Source organism: Dicentrarchus labrax, unplaced genomic scaffold (genome assembly GCF_905237075.1).
Source record: "Dicentrarchus labrax unplaced genomic scaffold, dlabrax2021, whole genome shotgun sequence".
In the NCBI taxonomy this organism is placed as follows: Eukaryota; Metazoa; Chordata; class Actinopteri; family Moronidae; genus Dicentrarchus; species Dicentrarchus labrax.
Window position 1 is genome coordinate 30,898,223 of NW_026136705.1, and position 16,418 is coordinate 30,914,640.

Consider the following 16,418-nt stretch of genomic DNA (forward strand, 5'->3'; position numbering starts at 1 on the left):
GACCAATTTTCAAGTAGATCCGATAAATTCCCTAGGAGGAGTTCATTCAAATACAACGCGAAAAGTTTGCTGAAAGTGAAAATGAAAATCAAAATGGCCGACTTCCTGTGGAGTTTCGGGTATGGGTCCAAGAGGCTTTTTTGTACGTCCCGGCATGTTACACGTGCCTACCGAGTTTCGTACATATCGGCACCACTTCTCCAATAATTCAAACTCCTTTCTACACTTTAACTTAAATGTATTAATTCAGATGAAATAATTAGATCTCGATGTCAGTGGGACTTACCTGATAAAATAAAGGTTTATATATAATCTCCTCAGTCTCCTGCTGCTGCTCCTAATACTTATTTTAGCCCACTACATCATGTGAAATATGTTGTCAGTTTGGTTTGTTTTTGGGAATGAGGAAACACCAACTTCACAGAAGTGATGATGTTTGAGGAGGCAGGATTAAAGAAATGAGTCTGTTAACTCTGAGATGAGGGAAACTCCAGGAGCCAGTTGAATAAACTTAGTTTAACTATCTTGATCTTACTGCTCTTAAATTGTCAGCTTAGACTCGTCTAATTAAAGCTATATGGTGAATCATTTGAGGCAGGAAAGTTAGTTGTATATATATTATATATATATTTATATATTTGATGTTGTTTTGCTGCTTTTATGTTTTTATGTAAAGTGTCTTTGAGTATTTAGAAAAGCGCTTATAAATATAATTTATTATTATTATTATTATTATATGTTTATTATTTTATTAATGACAAGAGCATCAGAAAAAATAATCACCTGTATATTAGATTATTTCTCTTCAGTATATTTGACTGCAGATCCAGACCAGATGAAAAATGTCTCAACATTTAAATTATTACAAATTGTTGTTGCACTGCAAAGAAAGTTCAGTATACATTACTACAGTGATTCAAGATTATCAGATTACATTTAAATCAGTTCAGTGCAAGAACTGTTCAAAAGTTTAAAGGAAAAGAGGAAGAGTTTCTGTCTTACATGGTGAAAAGCAGATGACCACTGAAGGTGGTATGGTGATTAACATTATCAAACACCTTTGTATTAACCCACAGACGCAGAAACACAACATCTCCAACCTCTAGCAGCAGTGTAACCCCATTAGCAGAAGACCCATAACCTGATGTCTGATGTTCATATGCAGTCACAATTTGTTGCAAGTTCTTGACCAACACAGCTCCTGAAGCCTGGTGACCTCCATGTGTTCCTATGTACCACTCGAAGTGGTAGGCTCCTCTCACTGGTGCAGTGAAAATACCTGTTGAACATTTGTTTTTAGTCTTTTTAAATGAAATTCAACTGTTGCAACATTAGACATCAGCATAGGTAAAAATAACAGAGTTCAGGTACCTGTGTGTGGGTTGTAGGCCTTTCCAATGTTTGTGGGGACATGTTTGAAGATCAGAGTAGTGAATGTGGGAAAGGGTCCGAAATATCCGCTGCCTGTAGCCAACAGAGAGGCTGAGAAAGCCACCTGTCCAACTGATAGAGAGAGAGCGAGAGAGCAATATATATACACCGATCAGCCCACGGACGTAATTTGGGGGGGGACACAGGGGACATGTCCCCTGCACTTTTCCAAAAACAATGTTACGCTATAGTAAACAGAGACTCGTCAAGCACTAGGACCAAGAGGAAAACGGCCGCTCAAGCTGAAGCCTGTTACCCTTAGTTTAGACCCGCCCACAAGCTCCTCGATTGGCTCTGCCGTTTCTTGTGTGATTGGCCGTCCCCGCTGTAACTCCATCTTGCTTGCACACCGGTCTGCTGGAGTTGCCCAGGTAACATCAGAGGTTTCATTTACATTAACGTTTGAATCGGTGTCCATGTGCGTATGTGCGTGCGTGTGTGTGTATGTGTGTTTGGTAATTAGGCGCAGCCAGGATGTCAAAAAAAAGAAAAGATGGACATAATAGACTTCTTTAGAAGTCAAAGTGTAAGTTACTCAAAGAAATGCGTTACACCCATCCTGCAACACCTTCACTGGCTCCCAATAAAGCAGCATATCCGCTATGTAAATGAGGTCTGTTTACCATATATTCCAAAAATAAGTGTAAAGTTGGTGGTACTGAGTTGGAGTGAAGTTGACTAACAAGGTGAAACACAGAATTGGGTGATAATGTTTTGCTACATGCTTTACAACCAGTCAAACCAAAAAAGGGAACAGTATACTTAAAAGTAGCAATAGAAAACTAGAAGAACTACTAGAAAACACAGTGAACTGAAAGAGTTAGTGTTTTATTAAATATACTTGTGTTCCCCCCACCTCTGAAATCAAAATTTCGTCCTTGGATCAGCCACATTAAGAAGAAGAAGATATACTTTATTAATCCCCAATGGACGAATTCTTTTTTCACTCTTACTTTACACACTGGCCTGAAATAAAATCATGCATATGGCGGGTTTATAGACATGCAAATGTGGAGAGATGGTGGAGTGATGGGCTGCCATGTAGGGACACTGTGAGCAGTTAGGGGTTGGGTACCTTGCTCAGGGGCACCTCAGCAGTACACTGGAGGTCTAACTGTCAGTGCTCATAATGTTATGGCTGATTGGTGTATATTACACTGTCTGTGGATACACAAATGTGATTATTGTTCTTTGTATTTGTGTACTATCCACCACTTTGGTTTTAAATCAAGAACATATTTTCAGAAGTATTCTTAAAGAAAAAATCACAAAAACATTTATCTCTAATGAAAAAAATACTTAAAAATAAAAAGTATGACTTCCGGTTAACACCTGACATGGAGTAGCCGCAGGTCCAACACGCTCCATATATGTTAATTTATTACTTTGAGTAGGACAAGACATTTTAACCTTTTGGTGGCATAACTCTGCTGCGCATATATTGCAGAGCCACTTGTGTGTGGTATGGCGAGTAAAACGCTCATGGCTAATTCTAATGCTAACGCTACCACTACCCACCACCTGGGCCTCCCATCTTCGCCAGAGCCACCCGAGGAAAACGCTCTTGTCCAGCTACTTAAAGCTGAGATGGAGTCTTCTCATCGACAACTGGCCGATATAATCAGACAACAGATGGTGACTTTTCATGCTGAAATTAAACAAGACCTCGAGGCTCTCCGACAAGACACAAAGGCTGACATCGCCTCTCTAAAATCTGAGTTCAGAGCTGAAATGGCGTCTATGCGCTCCACACAGACCGAGACGGCAACTACTGTTCGGGAGATCGAGGGCGCACTGAACCGTCATGATTCCAGCATCACCAGCATGGAGAGCGTCGATTTGGAGCTCAAACGGGAGATCGGGAAACTAAAAGACCGGAATGATGACCTAGAGAATAGAAGCCGCCGCCAGAATCTGAGGATTATCGGGATCCCTAAGAGCGCAGAAAACGGCAAACGCACTGCATTCATGGCCTCATTTTTTGCCGAGGTGTTGGGCGAGGAGATACCAAGCCCTTTGGTGCTCGACCGTGCTCACAGGACCTTGGCTGCGAAACCCAAACCTGGCGACCGCCCCAGACCCATGATTGTGCGACTACACTACTACTCGGATAAGGAAAAGATCCTGCAGTTATCCAGAAACAAGGGCGAGCTAAAATTTAGAGAGGCAAGGATACATATATTCCCGGATATGAGCGCCGAGCTTAGCCGCTGCAGAGCAGCTTTTAACTCGGTCAAGGCGAAGCTCAGACAGGCGGGCATCAAGTATGGCATGTTTCATCTAGCTGACCTACGCCTCACCTGCGACGGCATATCACACTCCTTCAAGGAACCCGCAGACGTGGAAGACTTCCTCGCCAGACGGAGTCATCCCTCACCGAAGACGTAGGAAACGGTACCGTTATCTCGTGTTACATGCGGATCTCTCCTACTAGAACTATAACCCGTAATGATGTAGCCATATCTCTGTTACCTCCAACTGAATTAAGTTTTAAGTTTTTTGTTTCCCATCCAAATACCATTATCATTATTACTATTATCCTTATTACTTATCTATTCCATGTCTTCTTGGACCTGACTTTTGATCAGTCCCTCATTTATTCTCTATAGACCTATTAATAATGAGGAAGGAAGAGAGACACTTATCTCTTATTTATTTATTTTCTAATTTTTTATTTTTTTATTTTTTCTGGTGTGGGACGTATTTGGATGAACACTTACACATAACAAGAAACGGGATGCATATATTTTCCCTGAGTCCTTTTGATCCTAGGCTTGGCTGAGGTACAGGACTGGTATGTTCATATGTTTTCATCTTGATATACAGCTCACAAGCTCATATCCTCATTTCTAGCAGACCACAACATTTTATTTGTGTGTGTGTATATTTAGTTTCCCTCATCATCACGAGAGGTTCTCCATGGTTATATCCATGTTTATATCTGGATATTGAAAGCAGAGATTAAAATTTTTCTTTAATTGTGACTACTGAAACATATAACACTAAGGAGCAGTGTGCTGTTTTTTCTTTTTTGCTGTGGTGTTTTTTTTTCTCTGCATATGGAAGCGCAATGGAAGAAGAAGAGTACCAAGTGTTTATGGGGTTTTTTATCTCTCGTTTGGGGAGAGGTAATTCTGGGAAGGGGGCTGTATGCTTAACTTATTGTTTCGCAATTATATCACTCTAATTATCAATACAAGTGTAGGGGAGCTGCAATTCTTGTTAATAGGAATACACCTTTTATTATGCAAACTGTCACTGCAGACCACCGAGGGAGATATGTTGTGGTCACAGGTACCCTGTATAATATACCTATAATTCTGGCTAATGTATATGCGCGGAACGGGAATGATACACAATTTTTGAAGACATTTTTATCCTCACTACCCAATTTAAACACACACAGGCTTATTCTAGGGGGTGACTTTAACTGTGTACTACATCCGGTGTTGGTGCAGCATCACTGCGCTCTTCACCTGAGATTCGCGGCATATTAGGGAGTGGAAAGGAACATAAGTTATCTTTATATGCTGACGATTTATTGTTATATATCACTGATCCCCAGAATACTTTACCGCATATTATGACTACATTAGATCGTTTTACCAAGCTCTCTGGGTATAAGATTAATGTCTCGAAAAGTGAACTTTTCCCTGTCAACTCTGCTTCACAATCACTCTCTTTTAGCTCTTACCCTTTCAAGGTGTCTACTGATAAATTCATGTACCTGGGCATAGTTATAGCTCGGAAAATCTCAGACCTCTTTAAACTTAATTTTACTACTCTTTTAGAGCGCACCAGGATGGCATTTGACAGATGGTCTACACTTCCTATTTCATTAGCTTGCAGAATTAACCTAATAAAAATGAACGTATTGCCCAAATTCTTATACCTATTCCAAACTATACCGATCTTTATCAACAAATCTTTCTTCTCACATCTCAATAAGATTATCTCTGACTTCATTTGGAATAAGAAACCACCTCGTATCCGTAAGGAATTTTTAGCAGAGACCCAAATCTGTGGGTGGGATGGCTTTACCCCATTTCCAACTATACTATTGGGCGAGTAACCTGAGAGCCTTGGCTTATTGGCTTCAAACCCATGCTAACAATGAAACCCCCGCCTGGGTCCAAATGGAGGCTGATGCAAGCCTCCCATTATCCCTCCCAGCCCTGTTGTATTCGGCAATGCCCATCACACCACGCCACGCATCTACTGCCCCCCTAGTCTATCAGTCACTGCGTATATGGATGGGCTCAGGTACGAAAACACTTCGGCTGGCAGGCTGGCTCGCTTTGTGCCCCGATCGTGGCAAACCATCGATTTCCCCCCTCACTTGAACATGACTCTTTCTTAGTCTGGCGCGAGAAAGGTATTATCTCATTTAAAGATCTATACATAGCAGATACTTTTGCCTCATTTGACCAGGTCAGAGCTAAATTTGATTTACCAAAATCACATTTTTAAAGATTTCTGCAGGTCCGGGATTGGATTCGTAATCAAACACGATCATACCCGGCAGCCCCTGAACAACAGCCCATGGATACTTTGATTCTAACAGCCCCATCTAACAAAGGCATAACATCCGCCATATATATGAAACTCTCATCCCTACAGTTGGCATCTCTTGATGCATTGAGAGAAGCATGGCAGGCTGATCTGAATTTACATATTACAGATACTGAATGGTCAGACATATTTTCAAGAATACACTCCTCATCAATCTGTGCCAGACATGGCCTACTTCAATTCAAAGTTGTACACAGACTGCACTTGTCTAAAGCCAGACTTGCAAAGATGTACCCAGCATTGGATAACTCATGTAACAGATGCAATTTTTCACCTGCAACGTTGGCTCATACATTCTGGTCTTGTCCGAGACTCTCAGGTTAGATATCTAAAAGACCAATGGACCCGAACCCTCTCACGGCCATATTTGGCATTCAATGTGAGGCTGATCATCTTCCTAGGGCACAATCCAATCGCATCGCTTTTGTCACCCTCTTAGCGAGAAGAATAATCTTACTTAATTGGAAGCAGGCTACCCCGCCGTCCTACAAACATTGGATTAGAGATACGGTACAACTCCTGAAGCTAGAGAAGATTAGACTGGCTTTACGACGTCTTAATGATAATTTCAGCAGGATATGGCAACCTTTCATTACATATCTGCTCGAACAAACATGAGGTTTTGTCCTATAGGTCAGCTATATATACTGTTTTTTACTATTACTGAAAGCCACATGTTTGTTATCTCACACACACGCTTTGTCTTTGTTTTTTGTTTGTTTGTCTGTTTTGCTTTTCCGTTGATTGCTCTTGTCATTGATACAAGGTCCATTATTATTTTTTATTTATTTATCTATTTTTATTTATTTTTTTATTTTTTTATTTTTCTTTGCTTGTCCCCAGGGGTGGGGGGTCGGGGTTGGAAAAAGTTTGTTCTTGTATTTCTGTATACATGCTGTCACATTTTCAACTGTGAAAACCAATAAATAAAGTGTAAAAAAAAAAAAAAAGTTAAAAGTATTTCATTGTTAAAGAATTATAAAACAGCATTGGTTCCAAACATTGAAAGCTAATTATCTCATTATCTCAGACGTTGTTCAACTGTTTTATTGAACAAGGAAAAACTGTTATCCCTAGATAACAATAACCCTAATTATCTACTGTTATTGTTGTTATGTTATTTTTTATTTTACCATAGATTAAATTATGAACATATTTTCAGATTGAAGAGCTTCAAATATTGAATTGCTAATTTTGAATCCAAAACAGTGAAAAAGCAGTTGAGTGTATACTAACAGCTAGAAAATGGTTCCAATTCTTATTCTGGCAGCATGTGTGAGAGATTATTTTAAAACTTATTGCTATATTATAGCTATCAATGAGAGTGTAAATAAATTCATCAATATCTAAAATACTACACATACAAAGGATATCATACGTATAATTCCCCAGGGAATATGTTCAACATAAAAGCACCACCAAGTTATAAAGCTCTTATTCTGTACAGTTCTCACTTGTTAAGAATTTGATGGACGTCCATCTGTAGGTGGTGCATCAGGACAAATACAACTTTAAATAGGTTAGAAATGAAAGAAGTTGGTCATCATGATTGAATTTTGTAAAATGAAATGTCCTATAAATCTCAAAGGAGCAGAAGCAGCTGGTAGAAATCATAAACACTTTCTCCAATACATGCACATACTGATTATGGCAGCAGTTATCAGTTTCAGTACTTGATATTATGGTATTTGAGAATAAATAATATTCTGGTTAATACATTTTTATACCACACAGTAGTAGTATTGGTGTTGTAAAGATACATTACATTTTTGTTATACAAATAATCAGACATGATGATTTCACACACACAGTACCTTTCAGCTGTTGCTTCAGCTTGTCAACCTCAGTCTCCTGCTTCTTTAACTCAGTCTCCTGCTTCTTCAACTCAGTCTCCTGCTTCTTCAACTCAGTCTCCTGCTTCTTCAACTCAGTCTCCTGTCGCTCCAGCTTTGCTGCATGCTCTGAAAAAGAGGAGAAATAAATTTGTGAGTGTGATTTGTTTTGAATACTTTGTTTGTAATTTCTGTACTTTTGGATATGAACTGCTATGACATTGATTCCCTTGTAAAACAACAGTAATTCCTATGGAAGGGTTCCTGATGCTATTCCTTCTCTCATTACCCGACATAATACTGTACCTTTATTCTCTGTTTGCAGCAATCTCATGTCAAACTTCTGTTGAGTCAAAGTAACAGCCATCTCTCTCAGCACAGCAAGGATGTCTTGTGGTAAAGACTGTAGGGATGTGATCTGCTGTGCAAGAATTTCTTTTTCTGCCTCCTTATTCTGATCTGTGGAGCCAGAGCAGACCAGCAGCAGCAACAGGAAAATCACAGTGATCTTCATTGTCACACTGGCAGCTTACACAGGTGAACTGTGTCCTCTGTAGACCGGTGTGAGGTTTATGTAGTACAGCAAAAAGAGGCGTGAAGGTGAGGGAGGTGGACGTCACAGACAGAATATTTCCTTATCCCCATTTCACATGATTTATTCTCAGCCATTGTCAGATTGAGGATATATATATATATATATATATATATGAGCCATTACAGAAATTAAGTGTTGTGTTGAGTGAAGAAGGAATGGGCACTGAGTTTATTTCCTCATACTACACTGTGTCAGACTGGTTCCACTTCATGAAGCATTACTCAACAGAGGTGTGTCTTTGTTTTCTAAAGTTAGACAGGTTTGGTCACCAGCCAACTTCACTGCACATCAGCCATTCAACACAAATTATGTCTCAACCTATGGATGAACCTTTGAGTCCATCAAGATCCTCTGTCCGCCCACTCTCAGTCACCTATCCCACCAGGAACAGCTGATGTCCAGCAACGGGGGACATAATTAAATCCCACCCTGATGTTGACAGGATCAATACAGTCTATCCATTCCTATCTTATCTTCCATTTTTAAAATATTTTTGTTGGTATTTAAAGTAAGGCTGGAACTTTATCGCGTTAATTACGATTAATTAATTACAGAAAAACTAACACGACAAAAAAAATAACGCATTTAATCGCAATTTATTTTTTCACTCCAAACAGCGCGGAACGTTGCTCGTTGCACGAGTTCCCGGGCAAACCCGTAATACTGATGCACAGGACACAACACGAGAAGTAGGCTGCATTTCATTAGTCGTTCAACACGCCCTCGTTAACTTGCCCTCGGGGGAATCTGCGCCGCCATCATAAGTGTCGTTCCAATTGTCTGGAAAACTGAAGTGAACTTGGTGAGATGGACCCTCGGAGGGCTGAGGGAGCGAGTGAACAACGATGGTCACTCCGAGGTGGATATCACCCACAATGCATTGCAGTTTACGTCATTGCCGCTATAACGCCGACGGCTGCCAATGAGTAGACTCCAAGGGCAAGTGCGTTTCATTTAAATCCCCCGCTCCTCCCCCGCCCACTTTCCCTCCGCGCTCCAAGTGGCCTCCATGCGACATATGCTGTTACGTCATACCAAGGGCTGAGGGTAAGTGAACGAGGGGAAGTGGAACTACTAATGAAACACAGCCATAGAAACCGATGAGAAGTCGTTGCTGGGTTCGGTGGGCGGAAATTTTAGTTTTAAAAAACTACCGGGTTGAAACCTGGATAAAAGCAAAGTTGTGTGCAAATTGTGCAAGAAAGAATTTGCCTATCACCGGAGCACTTCCAGCCTCCGCTACCACCTCAATGCCAAACATGTTGCAGCTAGCACAGACAACGCTCCTAGTTCGAGCAGGCAGTGTCGCCAATCCACACTCGACAAGATGACTAAAAATTGTCTTCTTCTTCAACTCTCTCTCAGAGCCACAATTTTTACTCCACATTCATGATTTGTACATGAAAACGTAGGAAAATATGTTGTAAACCGTTGCAGACATTTCTCATTACCCGACATAATACTATACTCTCAGCACAATATGGATGTCTTGTGGTAAAGACTGTAGGGATGTGATCTGCTGTGCAAGAATATCCTTTTTCTGCCTCCGTCTTATTCTGATCAGTGGAGCCAGAGCAGACCAGCAGCAGCAACGGGAAAATCACAGTGATCTTCATTGTCACACTGGCAGCTTACACAGGTGAACTGTGTCCTCTGTAGACCGGTGTGAGGTTTATGTAGTACAGCAAAAAGAGGCGTGAAGGTGAGGGGACGTCACAGATAGAATATTTCCTTATCCCCATTTCACATGATTTATTCTCAGCCATTGTCAGAATGAGGATATATATATATATATATATGAGCCATTACAGAAATTAAGTGTTGTGTTGAGTGAAGAAGGAATGGGCACTGAGTTTATTTCCTCATACTACACTGTGTCAGACTGGTTCCACTTCATGAAGCATTACTCAACAGAGGTGTGTCTTTGTTTTCTAAAGTTAGACAGGTTTGGTCACCAGCCAACTTCACTGCACATCAGCCATTCAACACAAATTATGTCTCAACCTATGGATGAACCTTTGAGTCCATCAAGATCCTCAGTCCGCCCACTCTCAGTCACCTATCCCACCAGGAACAGCTGAAGTCCAGCAACGGGGGACATAATTAAATCCCACCCTGATGTTGACAGGATCAATACAGTCTATCCATTCCTATCTTATCTTCCATTTTTTAAATATTTTTGTTGGTATTTAAAGTAAGGCTGGGACTTTATCGTGTTAATTACGATTAATTAATTACAGAAAAAACAACGCGACAAAAAAAATAACTCGACAAAAAAAATAACGCATTTAATCGCAATTTATTTTTTCACTCCAAACAGCGCAGAACGTTGCTCGTTGCACGAGTTCCCGGGCAAACCCGTAATACTGATGCACAGGACACAACACGAGAAACAGAAACTGATGAGAAGTCGTTGCTGGTTTCGGTCGGCGGAAATTTTAGTTTTAAAAAACTACCGCGTGGAAACCTGGATAAAAGCAAAGTTGTGTGCAAATTGTGCAAGAAAGAATTTGCCTATCACCGGAGCACTTCCAGCCTCTGCTACCACCTCAATGCCAAACATGTTGCAGCTAGCACAGACAACGCTCCTAGTTCGAGCAGGCAGTGTCGCCAATCCACACTCGACAAGATGACTAAAAATCGTCTTCTTCTTCAACTCTCTCTCAGAGCCACAATTTTTACTCCACATTCATGATTTGTACATGAAAACGTAGGAAAATGTGTTGTAAACCGTTGCAGACATTTCTCATTACCCGACATAATACTATACTCTCAGCACAATATGGATGTCTTGTGGTAAAGACTGTAGGGATGTGATCTGCTGTGCAAGAATATCCTTTTTCTGCCTCCGTCTTATTCTGATCAGTGGAGCCAGAGCAGACCAGCAGCAGCAACGGGAAAATCACAGTGATCTTCATTGTCACACTGGCAGCTTACACAGGTGAACTGTGTCCTCTGTAGACCGGTGTGAGGTTTATGTAGTACAGCAAAAAGAGGCGTGAAGGTGAGGGGACGTCACAGACAGAATATTTCCTTATCCCCATTTCACATGATTTATTCTCAGCCATTGTCAGAATGAGGATATATATATATATATATATATGAGCCATTACAGAAATTAAGTGTTGTGTTGAGTGAAGAAGGAATGGGCACTGAGTTTATTTCCTCATACTACACTGTGTCAGACTGGTTCCACTTCATGAAGCATTACTCAACAGAGGTGTGTCTTTGTTTTCAAAAGTTAGACAGGTTTGGTCACCAGCCAACTTCACTGCACATCAGCCATTCAACACAAATTATGTCTCAACCTATGGATGAACCTTTGAGTCCATCAAGATCCTCAGTCCGCCCACTCTCAGTCACCTATCCCACCAGGAACAGCTGATGTCCAGCAACGGGGGACATAATTAAATCCCACCCTGATGTTGACAGGATCAATACAGTCTATCTATTCCTATCTTATCTTCCATTTTTAAAATATTTTTGTTGGTATTTAAAGTAAGGCTGGGACTTTATCGTGTTAATTACGATTAAATAATTACAGAAAAAATAACGCGACAAAAAAAATAACTCGACAAAAAAAAATAACGCATTTAATCGCAATTTATTTTTTTCACTCCAAACAGCACAGAACGTTGCTCGTTGCACGAGTTCCCGGGCAAACCCGTAATACTGATGCACAGGACACAACACGAGAAACAGAAACTGATGAGAAGTCGTTGCTGGTTTCGGTGGGCGGAAATTTTAGTTTTAAAAAACTACCGGGTTGAAACCTGGATAAAAGCAAAGTTGTGTGCAAATTGTGCAAGAAAGAATTTGCCTATCACCGGAGCACTTCCAGCCTCCGCTACCACCTCAATGCCAAACATGTTGCAGCTAGCACAGACAACGCTCCTAGTTCGAGCAGGCAGTGTCGCCAATCCACACTCGACAAGATGACTAAAAATTGTCTTCTTCTTCAACTCTATCTCAGAGCCACAATTTTTACTCCACATTCATGATTTGTACATGAAAACGTAGGAAAATATGTTGTAAACCGTTGCAGACATTTCTCATTACCCGACATAATACTATACTCTCAGCACAATATGGATGTCTTGTGGTAAAGACTGTAGGGATGTGATCTGCTGTGCAAGAATATTCTTTTTCTGCCTCAGTCTTATTCTGATCTGTGGAGCCAGAGCAGACCAGCAGCAGGGAAAATCACAGTGATCTTCATTCTCACACTGGCAGCTTACACAGGTGAACTCTGTCCTCTGTAGACCGGTGTGAGGTTTATGTTGTACAGCAAAAAGAGGCGTGAAGGTGAGGGGACGTCAGACAGTTGTTGTTTTTTTGGCTCATCTCAAATTTTCATGTTCTTTGAATATTTCCTTATTTCCATTACACACGATGTGCCAATATCTGTAAGAGGATGTTGGAACACGACATCCTGATAATATCATATTTTTTCAACAGTGACCAGACTCCATCAGCAGTGGGTCAAGGGGCAGTGGAGATCATAAAAAGCTCAGAAATCTTTGAATGAGTCCGGGACCATGATACACACAATATTGCAATATTAAGTTCTTTATTAATATATATAAATAAATGTATCGTCATCGTATAGCCTCTTTCTAGTCTTCCAACCACTCAAAGCACTTTTACTCTACATGCCAAATTCACCTATTCACACACATTTGTATATATATATATACTTTCCTCTCACCCTCTTGGGGTGGTATCTGTGTGTCATTCTCAAGCTCGGGTCCTCTACCAGAGGCCTGGGAGTTTGAGGGTTCTGTGCAGTATCTTAGCTGTTCCTAGGACTGCGCTCTTCTGGACTGAGACTTCTGATGTTGTTCCTCGGATCTGTTGGAGCCACTCCCCCAGTTTGGGAGTCACTGCCCTGAGTGCTCCTACTACCACAGGGATCACGCTCACCTTGATCTTCCACATCTGCTCCAGCTGTTCTTTCAACCCTTGGTACTTTTCAACCTTTTCGTGTTCCTTCTTTCTGATGTTGGCGTCTGCTGGTATGGCCACATCTATCAACACCGCTTTCCTCTGCTCCTTGTCTACCACCACTATGTCCGGTTGGTTGGCCAGGATCTGTTTGTCAGTCTGGAAGCTGAAGTCCCACAGCACCTTGGCCCTGTTGTTCTCAGCCACCTTCTGTGGTGCGGCCCATTGGGATTTGGGTACTTCTATTCCATACTGGGTACAGATGTTCCTGTACACTATTCCAGCCACTTGGTTGTGTCTCTCCATGTACGCTGAACCGGCTAGCATCTTACACCTTGCTACTATGTGCTGGACTGTCTCAGGGGCATCTTTGTATAGTCTGCACCTTGGGTCAGATCTACTCTTGTAAGATCTTGGCCTCTATGGCTCTTGTACCTAGGGCCTGTTCTTGTGCTGCCATGATCAGTGCCTCTGTGCTGTCTCTGAGTCCAGCCTTTTCCAGCCATTGGTAGGTCTTCTCGATATCAGCCACTTCTTCAATTTGGCGGTGGTACATGCCATGTAGGGGCTTGTCCCTCCAGGTTGTCTGCTCCTCTTCCTCCGCACTCTTATTGGGTTTCTGTTGCCTGAGACACTCACTTAGCAGTTCATCCTTTGTGGCCATTTTTCTGATGTACTCTTGGATTTTTGATGTTTCATCCTGGATAGTGGCCTTGATGCTCACTAGTCCTCGGCCTCCCTCTTTCCGCTTAGCGTACAGTCTCAGCATGCTGGATTTGGGGTGAAACCCTCAGTGCATGGTGAGGAGCTTTCTTGTCTTGATATCTGTGGCTTCTATCTCCTCTTTTGGCCAGCTTATGATCCCAGCAGGGTATCTGATGACTGGTAGTGCGTACATGTTGATGGCTTGGATCTTGTTCCTGCCATTCAGCTGACTTTTCAGGACCTGCCTTACTCTCTGGAGGTATTTGGTTGTGGTTGACTTCCTTGCGGCTTCCTCATGGTTTCCATTAGCCTGTGGGATACCAAGGTACTTGTAGCTGTCTTGGATATCACCTATGTTGCCTCTTGCCTCTCTTTGAGACCATCCGGCCACACTTGTCCAATCCGAATGACATCCCTATGTCGTTGCTGTAGATCCTGGTGGTGTGGATCAGTGAGTCGATTTCTCGCTCATTCCTGGTGTACAGCTTGATGTCATCCATGTAGAGCAGGTGGCTAATTGTTGCTCCACTTCGGAATTGGTACCCGGTTCACGTGTGGGGCATTGAGTCGTAAGCTTTCTTGTAGTCGATCCAGGCGGTGCACAGGTTGGTCTTCCTGCTCTTACAGTCTCGGGCGACTGCTCTATCGACCAGTAGCTGGTGCTTGGCTCCTCTGGTGTTGCTACCAATTCCCTTCTGAGCCCCGCTCATGTATTGAGCTACGTGCTTACTCATCTTAGCCGCGATGATGCCTGACAGGGCCTTCCATGTTGTGGAGAGACAGGTTATTGGCCGGTAGTTGGATTGGATTGGTCCCTTCTTGGGGTCCTTCAGGATTAGGACCATCCTGCCCTGGGTTAGCCACTCTGGGTGGGACCCATCCCTTAGCAACTGGTTCATCTGTGCTGCTAGGCGTTCATGGAGTGCTGTTAGCTTCTTCAGCCAGTAGGCATGGATCATATCGGGGCCTGATGCTGTCCAGCTCTTCATCTTTGACACTCTTTCTTGGATGTCTGCCTGTTATGGTTTGAGCCCATCTTATATCCAAATTTCTAGGATTACTGTTGCTGTACTGTGTATCAGCTTGTTGGTCTCAGTGATGGTTACCGTAGGGATTGTTGTTAGTGCAGCATTCACATCCATATCCATATCTGATGCCCTAGCGCCACCTATGCCTGCCAACCTCGGGGAAATATTCTGAATAACACATTAGTGTAACACTCAGTTCACATGCTTTCCCACCACTTTGCTTTGTATCATCAAGTTATTCAGTTATTCAAGTTATTGAACATATAAATATGGCCATTAAGAAAACAATTATTTCCATTTTATGCTTCTTTGTACTTATACTGCACTGCATTTTAGATGGAAATATATTTAATATATTATTTATTTTTACTCCATTACATTTATTTCACAGCTGTAGTTACCAGTTATATTTCTGTGAATATTATATATTTAAAAACAGTTGACCCTCTATATAAAATAAAACTAGAAAATAGCTTTGTTATAAATAAGACTATACAAAACTAGAGCTCAGTTGTTAAGATTAGCTTTATGTTGACAACTTTAAAATGTATGAAAGATATAACTTTTTGCTTTTTGTATATTGAGTACTTTGCTACTCTTAAGTACATTTCCTGCCAAGACTTGTGTACTTTTACTTCAGTCAGATTTTTAATGCAGGACTTTTACTTAGAGTGTGTAGCTAATGGAGTAACAGAGTAACTTTACATGGTTGTATTGCTACTTTTACTAAAATAGTAAAATATGTCAGTACTTCTTCCACCACTAGTTACACACTACACTACACATACACTGCAGACACACATCTCCCAGTAACTTTCTAGGTAACGTTACTTCTGCTGCTGGGGACTCATCATTATGGTTACAGATTTTACTGCAATAATAATTAATATTATGAATACTATAAAAAGTCACATTTAATCTGTGGCAATATAATATAACATTACTTTGCTGAACAAGTAATCAAGCTTTCAAATTACAGTTACGGTTAGACTAACTTTATTAATGTTAATTAATTAACTATTACATTTTCCACATCATCCCCGTCCATTGAAGTTTACAAAGGAGTTATAAGAATGGTCCTCAGTAAAGGAACCATCCAGCTGGAGTGAGAAGGATAAAATCTTTCAAATCAAATTTGCATTTTGAAATAATGTTGTGATTGTCAATCATGACCTTCCCTGTGTTGTATTTAGATTGGCAGAGGGAATGGATCCAACACTATGATTGGTCAAACTTCTTCTTGCTTTTCGACTGTCAGTCTCTGCTGCCTCATGCTGTTAGATTCGAGTACTGCTCATGCACAGTTGAACT

General features: G+C 41.3%; 1 protein-coding gene across 3 annotated transcripts; it reads right to left on the bottom strand.

The window, feature by feature from the left end:
- Window positions 1-790: 790 nt before the first annotated feature.
- Window positions 791-11,391, bottom strand: LOC127363874 (complement C1q-like protein 2). 3 transcript variants are annotated; one of them, XM_051400853.1, is made up of 5 exons: window positions 11,277-11,391; window positions 8,142-8,280; window positions 7,818-7,964; window positions 1,372-1,503; window positions 791-1,279 (listed from the first exon to the last, which is right to left on the bottom strand). In XM_051400853.1, exons 1-5 carry the CDS (start codon window positions 11,346-11,348, stop codon window positions 999-1,001), a joined length of 771 nt encoding a protein of 256 aa, XP_051256813.1. In that variant the 5' UTR covers window positions 11,349-11,391; the 3' UTR covers window positions 791-998. The 3 variants fall into 3 exon arrangements, with proteins under 3 accessions (XP_051256813.1, XP_051256812.1, XP_051256814.1); XM_051400852.1 differs by lacking the exon at window positions 11,277-11,391 and adding an exon at window positions 9,975-10,089; XM_051400854.1 differs by lacking the exon at window positions 11,277-11,391 and having other exon boundaries at window positions 8,142-8,386.
- Window positions 11,392-16,418: the final 5,027 nt, after the last annotated feature.

Excerpts from the sequence above, each read along its gene's own strand:
- LOC127363874 (XM_051400853.1), bottom strand. The coding sequence starts at position 11,348 with ATGAAGATCACTGTGATTTTCCCGTTGCTGCTGCTGGTCTGCTCTGGC. Across the intron at positions 7,965-8,141 it reads GCTGCAAACAGAGAATAAAG|AGCATGCAGCAAAGCTGGAG; the intron begins GTACAGTATTAT and ends CCTCTTTTTCAG. Across the intron at positions 1,280-1,371 it reads GGCCTACAACCCACACACAG|GTATTTTCACTGCACCAGTG; the intron begins GTACCTGAACTC and ends AATGTTCAACAG.